At 37.8% G+C, this 18,466-nt stretch overlaps 1 protein-coding gene across 1 annotated transcript in view; it reads left to right on the top strand.

Annotated features, from left to right (window-relative positions):
• The window catches only part of LONRF1 (LON peptidase N-terminal domain and ring finger 1), a 38,917-nt gene extending 20,451 nt beyond the window's left edge, over positions 1 to 18,466 (top strand). Inside the window, exons 4-12 of the mRNA XM_035004117.1 lie at positions 3,489 to 3,638; positions 4,505 to 4,745; positions 4,843 to 4,939; positions 6,191 to 6,305; positions 9,183 to 9,304; positions 11,516 to 11,674; positions 11,777 to 11,939; positions 14,682 to 14,834; positions 17,145 to 18,466. Of these exons, the coding sequence (XP_034860008.1) occupies positions 3,489 to 3,638; positions 4,505 to 4,745; positions 4,843 to 4,939; positions 6,191 to 6,305; positions 9,183 to 9,304; positions 11,516 to 11,674; positions 11,777 to 11,939; positions 14,682 to 14,834; positions 17,145 to 17,303 (1,359 nt within the window). The 3' untranslated portion in view covers positions 17,304 to 18,466. The remainder of the gene's footprint in view (positions 1 to 3,488; positions 3,639 to 4,504; positions 4,746 to 4,842; positions 4,940 to 6,190; positions 6,306 to 9,182; positions 9,305 to 11,515; positions 11,675 to 11,776; positions 11,940 to 14,681; positions 14,835 to 17,144) is intronic.

The raw sequence follows: 18,466 nt of genomic DNA, 5'->3' as shown, positions 1-18,466 counted from the left end.
GCAGCATATAGATGGATCTTATTTTCTTATCTGTTCAGCCACCCTGTGTCTTTTGATTGGAGAGTGTGGTCTATTTGCATTTAGAGTAAATCTTGATAGGTATGCATATATTGCCATTTTGTTAATTATTTTTTGTCTATTTTCATCATTCCTCTCTCTTCCTTTCTTCTCTTTCTCTATTAGCTTGTGGTTTTATGGCTTTCTTTAGTGTTATGCTTAGATTATTTTCTCATTTTGCATATTTACTGTCAGTTTTTGCTTTGTGGTCACCATAAGGTTCACATATAACTTCCTTTGTATGTAATGGTCTGTTTGAGTTGATAACAACTTAAATTTGAACACATTCCAAAACTTTACATTTTTTTCTACCCCCCCTCACCTTTTATATTTTAAATGTCACCTTGGACATCTCTTTATTTTATGCATCTCTTAACCAATTATTGTAGTTTTAGTTAATTTTACAATTTTTGTCTTTTAACTTTCATACTTGCTTTATAAGTGTTTGATCTACTTACCTTTACTGTATGTTTTCCACTGAGATGTTTACTTTGATATATTTTCTTATTAATTAGTTCCACTTCTCAGTTCAGAGAAGTCCCTTTAATATGTCTTGTAGGGCCAGTGTAGTGCTGATGTATTCCATTAGACTTTGCTTGTCTAGAACACTCTTAATCTTTTTTTCAGTTCTGAATGACAGTCTTGCTGGGTAGAGAATTCTTGGATGGAAATTTTTTCCTTTCAGCCCTTTGAATAGGTCATGCCACTTTCTTCTGGCCTGCAAAGTTTCTGGTGATAAATCTGATGGCCTATGGGGTTTCCATTTCATATAGTAAGTTTTTTCTTTTGCTGCTTTTAGGATTCTGTCTTGAAATTTTTCTCTTTCCATTATAATGTGTGTTGGTGTGGATCTCTTTGGATTCATCTTCTCTGGAACTCTGTGCATCCTGGACCTGGAAATTCTGTTTTCTTCCCTAGGTTAGGGAAGTTTTCTGGCCCTTTTTGTTCTCACTTTGGGACCCCAACTCAGGAATTTTTATTGGCCTGCATTTTGCTTTTAAGTTCCAGTCTAAGTTTTGCTTATTTTCATGGTTGGTCATAGTATTGCCCCAAGTTGTTCTGCCTTAATTTTCTCAATAATCCATATATCACTTTCCAGAGTTTGTTTTGTAGTGTGTTAGTAGGTGTTAAAGAAAAAAGGGAGGAGTTCTCTGTCTAAATGACTTTGGGGAACATTGGATTAAACCAAGTTAAACAGGTTTCTTCAGAAGTTCTCAGAGGTTTTGCTATGCTAACATGAGAGTAGCATTCAGCTTTTGTCAAACATATTCGCAGAACATCTGGAAAGACTAGAGTCTTTGAAAAAATTTTTTGGAAAATCTACCCTGATATAATTGCAGTGCCGTCATGATGCTGTCCTCAATATCCAAAAAACATGACTTATTTATCACCTTTATAGTGTTTTTTATATTGTGGCTTTTTGTCAGACTCACCTTGGGTGCTTGGTAAGTGTAAAGATTCCTAGACTTCACCACAGACTGTTGGAATTAGAATCTCTGGAATTTGGCCTAGTTTTACAAGCACCCAGGGAGATTCTTGTGCACTTTGAAGTATGAGAACTTTGAAAATTTTCTCAGATCCCCAGTGCCTCATCAATACAGCTAACATCAGTATATCCTCCATGAGATTTGTTTGCATATACATTCTAGCCCATTGATTTAACAAAAAATTGTTCACTATTGTGTGTATTCTGTTTTATATTTCTTAGTGGTATCTCCCTGGAGACATGGCAGACTTTTTAAGGGCTTATAATTTTGCATTTTCTGTGCTACTAAATATCCTTATATTTCTGTAAATATTTAAAAATTGACCTTTAATAAGGTTAGGTGAATGTAAAACAGCTGATGCTTTAAAGTATTTTTCTCCCAATATGCTGTTTGTAAATTGTGGTATATTTTACATATAATGCGTGGATTTTACAGTCCAGTGTTTTGGAAATTATACATCCATGTAACAGCACCCCAGTCAAGATGTAGAATATTTCCATCATGCTAGAAAGGTCAGTCATCCCCTTTTCAGCAAATCCCCTATATCCCTCCCAGAGGCAACTACTGTTTAGATTTTTATTACCATAGAGTAGTTTTGCCTATTCTAGAACTTCATGCAAGTGAAATCCCACAACATGTACTCTTGTATCTGGCTTTTTTTTTTTGCAGAACATAATAGTTTTGAGATACATCCAGAAAGTCTTTATTTTATTGTTCACTGAGCATTCCATTGTAGAAACATACCACAATTTATGGTATTAGTTAGTAGTGATTTTCATTTGGGTCATTACCAGTTGCTGCTGTGAACTAACATTCTTGTACAAGTCATTTTGTGGACATGTTTTCCTATCTCTTTGGTAAATACCTACTGGATCTGCTGGGTTCTAGAGTACTTGAGTGTTCAGTACTTCTTTTTTTTAAACCAGGAGAAATGTAAAAACACACAAATTTTAAAATGTTCATTAAAGGGGGTGTTGCTTGAGCTCCTACCAGATACGCACTTTTATTTACATTGAATATATCTCCTTTTTATTTACATTGTAATGATTCACGAGTAATCTCGTTTTTGTGAGTTTGAGAGATAGTACAACTGAAAAACCAAACTTCTGAATTTAGACTTTAAGAAATGCTCTGCTGTTCATTTAATACAGCTTATTTGACAATCAAAACCATTTGAGTCCGTCTCATTTCCTTCTAGCCAGGTTCTTCCCCTAACTTAACCTACTGTGTTTTTTTGGTTGTTGTTGTTGTTATTGGTTTTTTTTTTTTGAGAGTTTAGATGTGTAGGTGTATTCCTGATAGAAGCACCCAGAAATTGTAATACAGTAGCTGCCTTCCAAGTTAATCCCTGCTATATGGGACAGCTGCCATACGGTGCTCCCATCCCAGAGCTGGGCAGTGGTAGCTGCCCATGCAGGTTCCTTGTTCAGTGAGAAGCTAAATTCAGTATAAACAGGTGGAATTTTAAGAGTTTTGTAGTTAGACAAGTTCTTTAGTTCACTTAAACACTCTAAGTCCAGCCTTAGAGTATACTTTGTGGCAGGGGGGAGAACTGTGAACCATTTTGACAGGATAGGACTCACTAAAGTTCAGAGGTAAATATTTTCTACTTTTCTTAAGAGCTCTTCTTTTTACAGTCCTTCATTAAAAGGTCAGTTTTTATCTTGGGTACCTTCTTGGGCTAGTCATCTAGCTGCTCTGATGCCTGCCTTTTGAATTAGTTCTTTGAGGTGATCTGACCCCCATTTAAGGCACACCTTGGTATTATAAGACTTTTGGGATGATTTGGCAGTTCTGCTTATTACTTAATGTCTTCTTCCTCTGCTCATTAAAAACAATGCTATGAATTTTCTAAAATTTCATAAATATTAGATAACTTTATATTAAATTATCAATCACCAAATATTTATATTTTCCACTACTTTTATAATATTTCTCTTACAGATTTTATGTGATTTATTATCACCTGAGAACTTAAAAGAAGGCCTGAAGGACTCTTCCTGGAGCTCTTTGCCATGTAGTAAAAACAAACATTTTGGTTTTCCTTCAGTAACGGAAGAGTCTCACTCTGCCAGTGAGCTTAGTCCAGAGCAGGTAAGGGGTGAGAAAAGATTTTCATGGGTTTAGTGCATCTGTTTCTTTACACATTAAGATTTTCACTTTCTTCGTTTGGAGTACTAGAATCTATTTAGGCACTTTTTTTTTTTGCTAGTGATTTTTTTTTTTATTATGTTATGTTAATCACCATACATTACATCATTAGTTTTTGATGTAGTGTTCCATGATTCATTGTTTGCATATAACACCCAGTGATCCATGCAGAACGTGCCCTCTTTAACACCCATCACCAGGCTAACCCATTCCCCCACCCCCCTCCCCTCTAGAACCCTCGGTTTGTTTTTCAGAGTCCATAGTCTCTCATGGTTCGTCTCTCCCTCTGATTTCCCCCCCTTCATTCTTCCCCTCCTGCTATCTTCTTTTTTTTTTTTTTTTAACATATAATGTATTATTTGTTTCAGAGGTACAGGTCTGTGATTCAGCAGTCTTATACCTATTAAGCATTGTCTTAATTAGATTTTGTCTGTAGCCTTTTATTTTACACTAAACTTTTATGTAAAATATTTGTTCATTAATCACAAGTTTAGTTCACCCTGCATATCAGAAAACTTTGTCTTGTGGAAAATGTAGAACACGGTATTTATTTTAGTTGCCTCAGGGTTGGAACAAGTATATTAGCATAACTGCATAAACCTCATTGTAACATATCAAGTTGACCTCTAGGGCTACATAATTACTGGCAAAAGTCATTTATTTATCAGGGTTTTAGAATTAAAAGTTGGTGTTCTCAATTGAACAGTAAAATGAACCTTATGAGACATTGGAATTTCAGTTGATTCTTGGTGAGAGCAATAAAGAATTGTGAAGAAATACAGTTACCCTTGTTTATTATATTTTTGTAGAACGAAGAAGTACCAGAGGTCACGTCGGAGCTTATCAGAGGAAGCCTAAACCGTGCTTGGTCAGCACAGGCTATACATTCAACAGAAATGCCTGCCAGAGAGGACTGTTTAAAAAGAGTGTCCTCAGAACCTTTACTCTCTGTTCAAGAAAAAGGTGCTCTGCTGAAAAGAAAGTTGTCTCTTTTAGACCAGGATGTGATTGTAGATGAAGACGGAAGAAATAAGCTTAAAAAACAAGGAGGTAAAAATGTCACTACAGTCATAGAGAACACATTTACTTGTTTAGAATGGTCTTTAAACTTTTTCCTAAAGATAGTCCTGTCTTTTTGTTTTAATAGAAACTCGCAATGAAGTCTGTACATTTTCATTAACTTCTGGTCACATCCCAGAAGAATTAATTGATGTCTCAGATTTTGAGTGTTCTCTCTGCATGAGGTAAGTACATAAAGTTTTATAAATGATGAATATTTTATATTAATTAAAATACAGAGTAGATAAAGGTAATCTACTCTAATAGGTGTTGTACAGTGACAGAATACTGGACTAAATCAAAAGATAGAAATACCTTGCACACCTTGGACAAATAACTTAATCTCTGAACACTACTTGGATTTTTCCTACTTAGAAAGTGGGGTCAGTATTTGCATAGCCTATGTTGCAGATGGTGTAAGAATCACGTGACTTAAATATAAAAAAGTGTCTAGGAAATTGGGAAGTACTATAGAAGTTACACATATTATTGAAATATAGATATATCCATGGTTTCAGATTTGGGTCAAAATTCTAACAACATGTTGTGTGTATATGATTCTGTCTTGTTTTTGTATCTTAACTATAAAATCCTTTTTAAGTAGAATTGGATAAAGATTTCCATTATGCAGAATGCTTGTAATTCTAGAAGACTAATAGCTTTGTAAGAACATTTTCCACTTACGTTGTTGTGGAGTCAAAGGAACAGTGCATGGAGAGTCAGGAGACCTGGTGCGGGCCACATCAGGCTGGTAGGAATTAGCTGAGTTCCAAGCAGGTCCCCTACCTCTGAGCCTTGGCTTCTTCATCTGGGAGGTGAGGGCAGGAGGCCAGATGACTTCTCAAGTACCTATATATCTAACAATACTTCTAGGAAATTCAGAAGTATCATGTTTCAGGAAAGAATTAGAATAGAAGTAAAATCAGTTTTTTCTATATTGTTTATTACATATGGTGTTAAGCCTAATATTTAAGATTCAACTGTAAGGTTTATTGGGTTATTCTTTTTAATGAATTTTCCATAATAAGGCTTTTATAAGCATATTAAGAAGCCATTTTAAAGTGATGATAAAATAAGAATCTTTACAACTAATAATTATGAATATTTTACGTTATTTCTTTTGCACATAGTCTTTGAAATCTGGTATTTTACATTTATTGTACTTCTCAGTTTGGACCAGCCACATTTCCAGTGCTCAGTAGCCCCATGTGGTGAGTGGCTGTTCCATTAGTCAGTATAGCTTTAGGCCCTTGGCAGGGCACCCCTGTTGATGAAAACTTTTAAAAGGTTCAGGAGGGTAAAATTATATTTATCACTGCCCCTTCTTCCTCTCCTGCCCACTAGACCCTCCTTCCAAATAATGGTTCCATTATTTGTTCACTTTTTCCAATGGATAGTTTAACATGAAAACTAATAGGTATTTTGGTTGATTTCAGGTTGTTTTTTGAGCCAGTAACAACCCCTTGTGGACACTCATTCTGTAAGAATTGCCTTGAGCGTTGTTTAGATCATACACCATATTGTCCTCTTTGCAAAGAAAGCTTAAAAGAGGTAAACATTTGTATATTTATCTGTTTATTGTTCTTAAGCTTGGCAACATTGATTTCTATTTGGCCACAGAAACAGTGATTATCATGTTCAGAATAAGTTACATTATGTATGCTGCGTGACCAAGAAGGATAACGTTTCATTACCCAAATGCTAGTGGGGGAGAAATGTGAATTTAGAGAGCATAGGGGAAAGTAGGGCGGTCCTGGAGGCCAAGGCCCATGTACTTATTTTTTAACAAGGTGGGGGATGGCCAAGTACCTGGTCTAGAATTGGTTCCATTTTAATGATGACAGTTTTGGGGAAACCCAACTGCCCTGTCTCCCACCCTTAATAATAGGCTAGATTTCAGCCTTAGGCCTACCCCCTTAAGGTATGGACCAATTCTGTCCAGTAGAATTTTTTGCATTGATGGAAATGCTCTATATCTGTGCTGTCCAACATGGTAGCCACGAGCCACATGTGGTAATGAAGTACTTGAAATGTGGCTAGTGTGACTGAGGAACTGTATTTTAATTAATTCTCATGTAAGTGGTCACATGTGACTGGTGGCTACTCTTTGGGCAGCCCAGCTCTAGAAAGTGGTATACTGGACAGAAGAGAGGGAGGCACAGCTTCCCACACTCCTTGTATAGTCAATGGTCAATGCTAGTCACCTGTGTTAGGGAAATAGCTAGATGTCAGGTGCATATCTTCTGTAACCAATGGGAAGAAAGCATTCTCCCAGTCCTGCTTGGGTGACTAGAGCCCCCATAAGGTGAGGTAAGCTCCAACTGCAAGGATAGCACTGATCAGGGAGAGTGATCCGGTCTCTGTGGGTGACAGGATTGCTTAAAGAAAAAAGTGCCTTCCAAATATGAATGAAAAATTGATAAGACATTTTGCAATTGAATGTACATAGTTATTTCCTATGTAGAAAATGCAGCTCTGAATAGATACCATAATAGCATGTGTATTATTACATTTGATACGGGTCTTACATAACGAGCCGGTATGTAAGACATAAAACCATATACAGAATTTTCACAAAGAGTTTGTTAGTTACATTTCAGCTGATATACTTTCAGGTGAAGTACTCTAATTATGCTGTTTTTCCTCTGTTTTCAGGTTTTTAGATACTCTGTAGTGTATTTATTACGGTTTTTCTCAAGTTAATTAGATACGTGGCTTTACATGTAGAGATAGCTCACCTTAAAAAAAATGTCTGGAGTTTGAAGGAAAACAAAATAAGCATATTATTTAAAAATACAATTAACATCCTGTTTGAAAATAACTTTATCCTGTGTCCTAAAGATACCCTGTATAATAGGTAAAATCTAATATATATTTTAAAGAACAAATCGATATGCTATATAGTTTTACCCTTTTCCCACTTGTCATTTTCTTTTGCTCATTTTTTTCATTTGAATGTATTTTAAAGATAGGATTTTTATAGCAGAATAGTTCATTGGTTTAGCATTTCCCTAATGTTGAGTATGTTAAGTGGTTTTTTTTTTTTTTTTTTTTAATACTATGCTTTGCATCTTTGTTTCCTTAAGATAAAACTTCTGGAAGGTTGAATTACTGATCAAAAGTCATATATTCATAAGACTCAAAACCAATTGCTGTGTTGCCTAGGTCCCCCAGAAATGTTGTACAGATTTAGATTCCTCTCGGTAATGTAAGAGAGGTGGTATTTCCCCAAATTTAGTACATGAGTATTATACTATATATTGTTATATAGAATATGTAGCCCCATGGTTTTCAAAATGTGTTCCCCTTCACCTGGGAACTTGTTAGAAATACAAATTCTCAGACCCTACTCCAGAGCCACTAAATCAGAAGCTCTGGGCTAGGGCTCAGCAATCTGCATTTTAACAAGCCCTGATTGATGCTAAAGTTTGACAACCACTCCTGTTTCCCGTTTCCCAACCCCTCACATTCCCTCCTCCTCCTCCTCTGTTCTTCATAGGATAATGACAAACCCTTATTTTTGCTGCATCTGCAGATTAAAAGTATGGCTTCTCTTTATCTTGTGATTGTCTCCCAAGAGTTGTTCCTCGCTAGTTTTATGAAATTTATATTGGTCATTTTATTGTTCCAAAATTCTGTACACACACTTTGACCTGGTCCCCAGCCGTAGGCAGTTTTTAACTTATCTGCAGAAATAGAACGTCTCCCTGTCCATGTAATATAACACAGTGCAGGGTGTGATAACTGCCTTTTATGTGGTAAAGGCGGTAAAAGTGGGCTTTGTGGGAGACAGAAAAATAGTTAAGGCAGACTTTGTGGAAAAGGTAAAGTTGGAGCCAGACCTTGCAGGATAGGCAGGCTTCTCGGAGGGAGAGGGATGGCTGTTAGCAGTTTTTCCGAGTGTTGAGTCGTACAAATGTACCATTTTATATAGAGTGGGGGGCTGAGTGATAGCAGGTGACAGTGGAAGGAAAATCTGAAAGAAAAATGATCTGGAAACTCTGCCACTGAAATCGGGAACCAAAGAGGGAATAGTTTTGCTTTTCTTAAGGCAAGGGCCTTATTTTCTCTATTCCTTAGCTGATTTTTGTTTCTCAGGTAAAAATGCCAGTTTGAAGTAGCCAGGAGCTGTGTGAGGAGCGGGTAGGGCAGGCCTGACTGCTAAGAAAGGATCTGTGGCCACAGCCAGACCAGGGTCTTGTGCACAGGGCGCAGTTTCTGCTGCAGCCGTGTAGCCTGAATGGTCTTGGACACAGCTTGGGCAGGTGGACCTGTTTAGCGCCATCCAGTGTCCTCTTCCTTCCCCCTCACCCGTTCATTCAGAATCGACTGTGTAAATATGTAATTAAGGCTTTATTCAGTTCAACTGTTTTGCCTGTTTTATACTGTAGGAAAAGCACTGGAATGTAAAATAATATTGTCTTTTAGTATCTAGCAGATAGGAGGTACTGTGTCACACAGCTGTTGGAAGAATTGATAGTGAAGTATCTGCCTGATGAGCTGTCTGAGAGAAAAAAAATATATGATGAAGAAACTGCTGAGCTCTCACAGTAAGTTTCTTCTCATAAAGTTAATGTAATCCCCGCCCTTTGACCCAGTAAGGAGAGACTTCCTCCCGGCAAGCTGGATCCTGTCTGGAGTTCAACCCAGTCTAGCCAAAGGCGTCTTTTTTAAACAAATCCTGGTCAGCTAACCCCGTCTCCTCCACAGACAGAAGTCTTTAAAAGTTTCTTTGGTAACTTCCAGATCTTCCACTGGAGGTTGTCGACTCAACTCTTTGCCCCAAGCAGGTTTTTAGGCAGAGGGGGGGATTTCCTACCGTGACTTCAGGCACTGGAACTGGGAATGGAGCCCTCAGGTACCTTTGTTCCCCTGAAGGCAGGGCAAGAAGAGGGTTGAGGAGAAATGGCCTGATTCTTAGAGGCCGGGAAGGGGGTGGGACCTTGAGGCCTGAGACTGAAATTGGAGAGAGTGATTTAGGGGCTAACTTCTCAGTTAGTGAAGATTACTGACGGGTAGCAGATTAAGTTAGTGTCAGGAGGGAACTTGGGGATAGAGTAGTACAGCTGGTACCCCTATGAAGAGGGAGCGCACAAAGCCTAGTCGGGGCTGGGTAGATTGGACCTGCTTGTGTTCTGTATTCTTTCTTCCTTGTCCTCTTCTGTTCTTTTCCCTTCGTGTCTTTCCCTCTTGCTCCGGTCACATGAGTCTCTTTAAATTTCTCTCCTAGGTACTTAACTCTTTTTCTTTCACTCTGAAGAACAGAATTGCAATTTTCACATGCTGTTTTTCCTTCATACCCTTTTGTTTCCATTATGTCTCAAAATACATTTTTTCTTACTTTCTAAGAAAAAATTGTGCTTGCAAACTTAGTATGTGTCCGCCGACTCTCTTCACTGGGCCAGTGGCCTTCCATAGACGAACGATTTCCAATCTTCTCTTTACCGAAATGGATACTGATTTGTCTTCCATGGGTTTTATTGTATGATTTTAGGATAGAAAATATTCTGATATGAGGATTATGAACCTTTTTGATCAACAGTGCAAAAAGCTGGATGTAAGAAAGCCTCAGATAGACTTTTGAAATCTTAAATATAGTGACAAAACCAGACTCTGCAGAAGAGTGGAATCTTCCAATGAGAGATGAAGTAGTCACGGGAGGGGGTGCTGAGTGTGATGCAGGGAAATTGGAGGGAGTCTTGCTGCTTACTAACAGGCTGTTTTTTTAAAGAGGTAGCTCATCCCCTGGTACTTAAAAGTTTTCCTAATTAATAGGTATACTGTTTGTCAACATAAGAGCTGAAAGAAAACCAAATAGAGTGCTCAGTGATGGTAGAATACACATTTTTAAAAGAGGAACTAGCACTTGTATTACGGAATATTACTTATACATCATTATGTCTTTTTGAAAAAAACCTAGAAAATACTGTAAATGAGCCTGTAGGGGGAGGGGAGGAGGGAGGTCACAATCTATAAATACATTTTAAACAAAAATGGGATCATTTTATTCATATTAGTCTATAATCTCCTTATTTTGTTCCAAGTCAACACGTACAGATCTTTTAATGAAAACACAGTGTTTCATTTTGTGGTTATGTCTATTTTACTAGTCCCCTCTTCTGAGTTTTGGTTACTGTATACAATGTTACAATAAACAGTCTTAAAGTGCTTATAAAATTATTTCTAGAAGTTTTTAAAGTTTTCGACGCATGCAGCCAGATTCTCAAACCACTCTCCACACTGCCAGTTTTCCCCACAACCTTGCCAGAACTGGGCGTTGCCTTTATCCTTCTTATTTCCTGCCAATCTGGCAGTGATCATTAGTTACTGAATTATCTGTTTTTGATAGTGCATTAAAATATTTTCAAATGCACTAAGAATCTTAAGGATTTGCTTTTTGTCTATTGTGGGAGCTCATTTTTCCTTCTCTAAGAGTATTTTATGGATAAAAGATTGTTAGGTTACATATATTTTAAACAGATTTTTAATACAAAATACTAATTTTTTATTTGTAAAGATAATTTTGTTCTATATAATAACCTGGTATCTTAAATTCAGATTTACTTTTATAAAAGGATCACAGATTTTTAGTATTAATATTGCATCTGTGTGAGCTTAATGAAGGAGATGCTGATTTTTGTTCTTGGCAAAAATAAAAATCACCTCATTTAGAGCTCATTTTTTATATTAATTTATAACGTTGCAAGCTTCACTCATTTTCATGTTCTGATGTGTGATAATGAAACTTTTTTCTTCTTCAGCTTGACCAAGAATGTTCCAATATTTGTTTGCACTATGGCCTACCCCACTGTGCCTTGCCCTCTTCACGTATTTGAGCCAAGATACAGACTGATGATACGAAGAAGTATACAAACTGGAACTAAACAGTTTGGGATGTGTGTCAGCGATACACAAAATAGGTATGCTTTTTTTGTACATAAATATTTTTGTTTATATTTGAATATTGAGAACTTGCACACTTGTTGTTTGAACTTTGATATTAATCAGAATTTCTCTTTTAGTTTTGCAGATTATGGTTGTATGTTACAAATTAGGAATGTACATTTCTTACCTGATGGAAGGTCTGTGGTTGATACAGTTGGAGGAAAGCGGTTTAGGGTTTTAAAAAGAGGAATGAAAGATGGATATTGCACTGCAGACATTGAATATCTGGAAGATGTGAAGGTATGAAAAAATGCTTTTTTAGCACACCTCGGTATACTCTGCCCTAGGCATTGTACAGGCATATAGGCTGGTATTTTTCCAGGCACATAAAACAGTTCTTCCTATCAGAGATCCTCATTGATACTTAAACAGATCAGCTCCGAGTTACCTTTTGCTTATCTTGCTCTTACTCACTGAGAGTTCCAGGCAAACTTGGGTGTCCGGCACGTAGATCTTCATTTCTCCAGGCTCTACCCCCAGCATGGTCCCAGGTGGACGTGGACATGGTGGGCACTTAACAGCAGTTGATTGAACTTTCAACCCATCTAAGAATCCCTGCCCTTTTTAATTGAATTCAGTAGCCAGAAGTGATGTAATCAGCAGATTGAAATGGGACATAAATGTAAACACAAAATCTTTAAACACTGTTCTGGATGTGTGTGACATAACCTTAATGATAAAAGAGACACAGTTGGGTGATGTGTTCAAAGTCTAGGACATCACTGAGAAAGTACCATCACTATACTTGTTGGTGATAGCTTACCTGGGGAGGTTTGTTGTGATAACCTTCTTGGACAGGGTTAATGTGGCCCTCTGATGTTTCCAGTATCTAATTCACCATCTGCAATTAGTTTAGGTACCAAATTAAAGGCAGTTTCATTTGGAAGGACATTCTAAAACTATTGATCTTAAGCTCTCACTGTTCATAGACTTATCTGGGCCCTTCATTTTAAACGTTTATTGAATGCTCGCATTAGGCACTTCTACAAACATAAGCTCATTGAATTTTCAAAACTCAGCTAGCAGATGAGGAAGGTAAAGTGTTAATTTGCCTAAGATCCTATAGGTAGAGTAATAAAAATTGACTTGAGCGCTCTAGCTCCCAAGTGCTGTGCTTTATCATTATGCTCTCTTGCCTCTCTGGTAAACTCAGTCTGATATCGCCTGTCCTATCTTACTATTAAGATGCTATGGGGACACTTTTCTTTTGGCCTATGGCACAAAGTATTGTGTGAGTTGAAATTCTGAGCTGATTGATATTTTCTGTGCCTCCAGAATGCTTGGTTAATGGGATCATGCACTAAAGGCGATATTCTTTGTAAAAGTAATGCCCCATTTTAGCTTTTTGTAAGTTTACATCTTCACATTTGGATTTGATGACAAAATCCCTTGAGTATATGGCTAACCCTATGACTATATATAAATATGGGACAACAGAATAGCATATTGAAAGCATTATGGATTTGATGTTTGAAAACAGTTCTCTGTAGTCTTAGGAATGTCTAATAATTTTTCATTTTTTTTGTTATTTATTTTTTTATTCTTATGTTAATCCCCATACATTACATCATTAGTTTTAGATGAAGTGTTCCATGATTCATTGTTTGTGCACAACACCCAGTGCTCCATGCAGAATGTGTAATTTTTCATCTTAATGCCTCATCTATATAATGATTTCTTGTCTCTTCTGGAAAAGCTTCTCAATTCTCTTTTTTTTCCTTAGTGTAGTATTTCTGTTTTCTGTGACTTCTATTGAAGTCTTAAAGTTCTGCTTGCTTTTAGCCAGCTCCATTTACATCTCAGGCATTTAGCCTTTTTGTCATTTCTTGTTTTCTGCAGCCCCTGGTTTGTTTGCTTGAATTTTGGAAGGGTGCAAAGTAGCAGTTTTCTTTTTTAATAGTTTTTAACAAGTCACAAGGTTATTTCTAGCTCCTGTCAAGACTAGTGTGTGTTAGCAGGGGACTGAATCTTACATAGTCATTCCAAGACCAGAATTCAACTGTATGGTTCCTCTACCTTTTTATTAACATAATTTACCAGTTTAATCATTTTTAAGTCTATAGTTCAGTGGCATTAAGTACATTCACATTGTGCAAAAAGCAGGTGCTTTTTAGTTGTATTTTTCATTTCAAATCTTTCACAAATAAAAAGTATGTTTTCAGAGTCCCTTTGTTGTTTTTATAGTGAGTCATTATAAAAGTATGAAAGGCTGAGTCAGGCCTGGTATTTGTTCAGATGAGTTAATGTATGTGAAATTCAGCGCTCCCTGGCACAGAGCAAGTGGGATAGAAATGTGTGCTAAAGAAATCAATGCAAGATGGAGGAGTTAATGCTCTATTTTCTCTCCTGTGTTCTGTGAGGCTACTCCTTCTGGATCTTAGGCTTCAAGGCTGATGCATTTAATTTTGTGTTTGCAATAGTCTGCAGGGTGCAGGGAGGGATGATGGAGGCAGCCCCAGGCTTAGCCTTCACAGCAAGCACTTCATTGTGGCATAATCTATTCTCTCTTTTGATATACTGGTTTTAGTTTCTTGTTTTAATCCAGTTCCCCGGTACAAGGTGTCATTATGCTTCTTTCTGCCATGTTATCTCTGTCTTAAACTCCGCCCCCCCAGTCTTCCCTTTTATTGCAGCAACTGTATTCCTTCTTGTTCTGCCATTTTCAAAAGCCATTAATCCATAAAGACAAAAAGGAATTCCAAATTCTTGTAGACCTCACTCTCAGGAGTACCACTGCCAGCTGGGGGCTGTTGGGAGGGTTCTGCAGTATTGCCTTGCTTCCTCGACAAGGCGGCCTGGCGCTCAGCAGGTGCTGCCTTCGTCTGGCCACGGGCACTAGGTGAGGCAGAAACGCATAATGTGTATTGTGTAATACTCTGATCCAGCACTGAAATAGGTATTGCCTATTTTTAAATTTTTACTGTTTTTAGGGATAATGGACAGAACACTAGACACAAGTCTTATTGACTGTTGTGTTTCTAGGTTGAGAATGAAGAGGAGATCAAGAATCTCAGACAGCTTCATGATTTGGTATACTCACAAGCCTGCAGCTGGTTTCAGAATTTAAGAGACAGATTTCGAAGCCAAATTCTTCAGCACTTTGGCTCAATGCCCGGGAGGGAGGAAAACCTTCAGGTATGATGGCTTTGATATTGTTTCCAAAAGTCTCACTTTTTTTTTTTTAAATAAACTCAAATTAGTGGATTTTTAAGGTTTTTTTTCCCTTTTGCACAGCATTTCCTTAGTCCCTGCTGTCTTTAAAATCATGACCATATTCTCCAGACCAGTGGTATCCACTACAATTTGTGTAGGAATGGGCAAGGACAGAGTTGTCAGCTGAGGTAGCTGTGAGCGCACAGAAGGAGAAAGTCCTTCATGGGGGATTTGCTTGAAGGAGGGATAAGGAATGAAAGGTGGAACATTCTAGTAAAATGGCACCCACCTAGTAAATTGTGATTAAGAGACCTAGTTGGCCTTGGAGCCAGTCAGCTGCTCTTTGACAGTTGGGAGAGGTCTTATTTTCTGTACTTTCTAGAAGTCTTCTTTCATCTCCAACTTTTTTCCTTGCTACTTCAATTCATTTGTGTCTCTTCCCATTTAATACTTCACTCCTCAGGAAACTATTGTTTTGATGGTCTTGCTGAAGTACTTAGGGTTTAAGTTTAATGTATAGAAGGCACTTTCTGTGCAGTAGGCACTGTAAGACGCACAAAAAGAAGTATCCCCATTCTGGAAAATCGGATAGATCGATCCATCAAAACACTAACTTTTAGAGCTAAGTGTTTTAATTGGGATAAAATGTTGATGGTCAGATGGTAGTAGATTTCATAATGGAATGGCTGTAAATAAATAGATGAAGATGGACACTGTGCCTCATTCTGGTTTTCAAAGGCTGGCCTAAGTCTGTCTGAATCCCAATTGAATCCTTCAACAGAACTTGAAGTTCTAACATCAGACCATCTCCGAATTGAGTACTCCTTCTGTGTCCCGCATCCTAGCAGTTGCCACACATATGTTTTATCTTGGCTACCTGAATCTGATTAGACGTGATCGAAATAGCCTTTGATAATCATAAAATCGAACAAGTATGTTTTAAATGTAAAAACTCAGCCTTACTTTCACTGAATTATTATTCAGTCCTCTAGCACTGCTCTCTGGTAGTATTGTTGGGAGTCAGGACTTAGGAAAACAAAAGCCCCCACGCTGTATAATCCAGGCTGGGGTTGGGGGTTGGTTACTGTAGGATGTAGAGTTGACACAGCTGTTGGCAGAGCTGGAGGAGTGAAGATCAGGGACATCACTGATGGGAGACGGGGAACCTGCCACCATAGATCTCAGCCTGATACAATGAAGCACCATCTTCTCAAGACCTTTCAGAGAAGTTGCTGTAATTCTTAGGACGACTAGGGGGGTACCCACCAGTATCAGTCTGTAGCAGGTGGTTCTTAAGAATTCTCTAGAAGGTTTCTGCAGATCTTCCAATACCGGCCGAGAACAATGGTTTCTTCTCTTCCAACTTCCACATCTCACCGAAGTATGCCTCTCCTTAGCCAAGTCTAACCCAGAACCCTGTGAGGGAATGGATTCTGGGAAACCTTTCTGACCGCTCTGAAATGCAAGAGGGAGGGGGTAGTGATGCTGAGAACAGATAGTCCACAAATACAGCAACTCTAGTTTGATGCTAGAGGGATCCACCTTGGTGTCAGGAGCTCCTTTTGTCATTCTGAAACCTCGGGTTCCAGTAAAAAGCAATCAAGTGTGAAATTCTTTTGTATAAATTCCAAGTTCTTTCAATAGCCACTAGACAGCCCTTGCAACATCAGAAGGACTTCTTTGCTGGAAATGTTGATTTTTCAAACAAAACTAGAGGCTGAGACCTTTTCTTGTATCTTGCCTAGGATTCCACAGTGCTTTGAAGGCATTTTTAAATATTGATTAGCTTAATGCTTTAAATATGTATTTTAAGAAAGTAGTTCCCAGTTAGGGCAGTTTTGTCCCTGTGGCCCATTGGGGCAGTGTCTTATTCTTTGACAGCTCAGCTACTTTTTCCCTTGCTACGTCACTCCTCATGTAATTGGAGACAACTTTCACTGTCACCGCCGCGAGGTGCTACCAGTGGGATCTTAGTGGATAGAGGTCAGACATCCTGCTGAAGAACGTTCCCACATGTCAGCAGCCCTGAAGTGAGAACCCTGCCGTAAGGCAGCGCGGGTCAGAGGAAAGAGGGCTGGCCATAGAGTCAGGTCTCAGACAATTTACATTTCTGGTGTTCCATTTCCCCATTTTATAGGGGCTTAATAGCCTTCCTTACATGCCTATTAAAAGAATTTGAGATAGGATCGGACACATAGTAAAGCGCTCAATGAAGAGTAGTTTGTTGATTTGTTACTGTTTGTTACATAGATATGTATTTTATTAATACTATCAACTGTTGGTTATTTTTAGGCAACCCCTAATGGACCCGCATGGTGTTGGTGGCTTCTTGCAGTTCTTCCTGTAGATCCCCGATACCAGCTGTCCGTTTTGTCAATGAAGTCTTTGAAAGAACGGTTGACAAAGATACAGCACATACTGACCTATTTTTCTAGAGACCAATCTAAGTAACTAACTGCTTGGATCTTCCTTTAAAGTTACCCTAATCTGGCTGTGTTGACAACCAGATTGTCTGCTGCCTTTTGCACATCCAGTGCTGGTTTGAGAAATATAATGAAACCTTTTTTTTTTTTTTTCTCTTCAACCTCCTGAATCATGTGGTTCTACAAATGAATACCTTCAACTAGGACTTAGACCACTAAGAACTTGCACAGAAAAACACGCACTGAATGTGTGTCAAACCTCTACATTGTGATGAAGTTGCACTATGTACCATATTCTAAAACAAAATGAGAACTGTGTGTATGTGGGGTGTGTGTGTGCGCGCGCGTGTGTGTGCATTTTCTCTGGCTTTAAAATTTTAAAAGAAAAAAAAAAAGCCATAGAGAGCAGACCTTGCTGAGGGTTGGTTATGGCCCAAGTTTACAACAGTAGCAACACAAGTTTTTGCAAGTTGAATTCGCCTCAGATATATCTGTCCTAATGCTTCTATTTGCACAAGTATGTAAACTATGGTATTGAGTATCTCTCTTGGTTGGAAATACTGCTCTTGCTGAACTGTCTTGACCATGGACTATGACACAGTTTCTTATTTATGTAAATACTTGCATCCTAAAGGCCAACAGGCTTTGGATGCAGAACCTAGAGCCAGTTTTCAGGAACAATTGCAAACCTGCCATGGTACTGTGCATCTATTCATAAAACACTTAAAACTGTGAAAATATGGTTTACATTTAATTGTACATAAAGGTAAATGGAGAACTCAATTCAGTACCAGTTAGTTTGTACATTTTAGGGGGCTTTTCACATTAACTGCCCATCTATATAATTTATAGTTTGACATGATGTGTTTGTTTAAAAGAATTACATAGAATAAACCCATTAAGGATCTGGGGGAAGAGAAGAAGCTTAATGTAGAACTAAGCTTTTAAAGTATGTTTTATTTTTTAATTCTGGTCTTGGTGCAAATGTTAGTTATGCCTTATTCATATCACAATTAGATCACCATGCTGTGACATGGTTTATATTCATGCTGCCCTAGATACTTTTGTAATTATTTGTTGCAAACTTGTGACTGTCCCTATTAACTTTCTGTTATGTAAGTACTTTGTAAAAGTTTCTTAAACTTTTGCTTTTGCTTATTTAATTTTGAATAAAAGCTAAATTCATAATAA

Source organism: Mirounga leonina, unplaced genomic scaffold (genome assembly GCF_011800145.1).
Source record: "Mirounga leonina isolate KUSES-001 unplaced genomic scaffold, KU_Mleo_1.0 Mir_128, whole genome shotgun sequence".
In the NCBI taxonomy this organism is placed as follows: Eukaryota; Metazoa; Chordata; class Mammalia; order Carnivora; family Phocidae; genus Mirounga; species Mirounga leonina.
The sequence above is the reverse complement of the archived record's forward strand: the minus strand, read 5'-3'. Positions and strand labels throughout refer to the sequence as shown.